This window comes from Chaetura pelagica, unplaced genomic scaffold (assembly GCF_000747805.2).
Source record: "Chaetura pelagica isolate M959 unplaced genomic scaffold, ChaPel_1.0 scaffold1480, whole genome shotgun sequence".
Taxonomy (NCBI): Eukaryota; Metazoa; Chordata; class Aves; order Apodiformes; family Apodidae; genus Chaetura; species Chaetura pelagica.
The window spans coordinates 1-2020 of NW_009951859.1; the positions used below are offsets into that span (position 1 = coordinate 1).

Genomic DNA, 2020 nt, shown 5'->3' on the forward strand with positions numbered 1-2020 from the left:
AACTCCACCAGAAGCTCAACCTGGACCTTCTGGTCAACAAGAAGCTCAACCTGGACCTTCTCCTCCCCCAATAACTTAACCAGAAGCTCACCCTGGACCTTGTCCTCAACCAGAAACCCAACCTGGACCTTCTCCTCAACCAGAAACCCAACCTGGACCTTCTCCTCAACCAGAAACCCAACCTGGACCTTCTCCTCAACCAGAAACCCAACCTGGACCTTCTCCTCAACCAGAAACTCAACCTGGACCTTCTCCTCAACCAGAAACCCAACCTGGACCTTCTGCTCAACCAGAAACTCAATCCAAACCTTCTGCTCAACCAGAAACCCAACCTGGACCTTCTGCTCAACCACAAACCCAACCTGGACCTTCTGCTCAACCAGAACCTGGTCCAGCTTCTCCCACCCCCCCCAGCTCCACCAGGAGCTCCAACCAGAAGTTCTGCTCAAGGTTAACCCAGATCTTCTCCTCGAGGAGGTCAAGCTGGACCTTCTGCTCAACCAGAAACTCAATCCAAACCTTCTGCTCAACCAGAAACCCAACCTGGACCTTCTGCTCAACCACAAAGCCAACCTGGACCTTCTGCTCAACCAGAAACCCAACCTGGACCTTCTGCTCAACCAGAAACCCAACCTGGACCTTCTGCTCAACCAGAAACCCAACCTGGACCTTCTGCTCAACCAGAAACCCAACCTGGACTTTCTGCTCAACCAGAAACCCAACCTGGACCTTCTGCTCAACCAGAAGCTCAACCTGGACCTTCTGCTCAACCAGAACCCCAACCTGGACCTTCTCCCACCTGCTTGGAGAGGCTGCTCTGGCACTGCTGGACGTCCCGGAGGAAGAGCTGGAAGACGTGGGACTGGACCAGGACCTCCCTCCTGCTCTCCCAGCTCTGCAGGAGGTTCCCCCACCCCGCGTCCAACTTCTGCAGCCACTGCTGGAGGGACAGGGAAGGGACCTCGGTCTCCTCCAGGGCCAGGAGGTCACTGGCCGCTTGGATCTTGGCGTAGTCCTCCTCGTAGCCATTGATCTCCTCTTTGAGAGCCACGTGGTGGTTCAACATCTTCTCGGCTTGGGCCAAACTCTCGGGGACCTCTTGAGAGGCCAAAGCCTCTTGGGTCTTCACCAACCAACTCAAGAAGTTGTCCAGGTCTTGGATGAACTGCTGCAAACGTCCGGCCACCGTCAGGGTGTCCTCACAACCTTGGAGGGCCCTTTTGAGGGCCTCCCACTCCTCGTTGATCTTCTCGAAGGGCAGGAGGATCTCCAGGGCCCTCCCAGGGTGAGAAGCAGCCAGAGCTTCACCCTCACGTTGAAGCTCCACCAGCCGAGGCTCCAGGACCACCAGAGCTGCCTCCATGGTGGACAAACGACGTTGCAAGGCCAAGACACCTCCAAGGTCCCCACCACCAGCTTGGGTGGCCTCGATGGCTCTTCTCTTCTCCCTCACCTGCTCCTTCATCTCCCCGCACTCCAGGAGGTAGTTTTGGATCTTCAGGACGGAGCTGAGTTGGTTCTTCTTCCGTTCCACCAGCTCCACCACCCGGTTCCACCTGGGGAAGGAGGGTGGGATGGAGACCTGAAGGCCTGATGTCCACCTGGGTGAGGTTCAGCTGGACCCTCCAGGAGGCTGAGCTGAGGAGCTGGACCCCACAGGGACGTCCCACCAAGGTGGGACCACCAGAGGGTTGGGGAGGTCTACATGGTTGGTTGCCCTCACCAAGGTGTCCCCGAGCAGGATGAGGTCCAGCTCGGTCGTGGGGGACCCTCCAAGGTGGGATTGTCCCCCCTCCCCCAGGGCCATACCTGCTGTTGAGGTGGTCCTGGCAGGAACGGACCTCCTCGGAGCTGGGGTGTCCCCCTTCCACCAACTGCTGCACCACCTGGTTGACGTCCAGGATCCGCCCCATCACGCTGTTCATCTCCTGGTCCAGGCTCTCGAACCTGAGGAGGAGCCACCAGGTCCTCAGCAGGAGGGACCCAGCTGCCCAACCCGCCCACCTCCCACCATCCAACC

General features: G+C 58.5%; 1 protein-coding gene across 1 annotated transcript in view; it reads right to left on the reverse strand.

Moving 5' to 3' along the window:
- Window positions 1-766: 766 nt before the first annotated feature.
- Window positions 767-2020, reverse strand: part of LOC104385142 (spectrin beta chain, non-erythrocytic 4-like) — a gene marked incomplete at its 5' end in the record, with an annotated part of 28398 nt that continues 27144 nt past the window's right edge. The window contains 2 exons of the mRNA XM_009993558.1: window positions 767-1556; window positions 1810-1947. Coding sequence (XP_009991860.1) covers window positions 767-1556; window positions 1810-1947 — 928 coding nt within the window. The remainder of the gene's footprint in view (window positions 1557-1809; window positions 1948-2020) is intronic.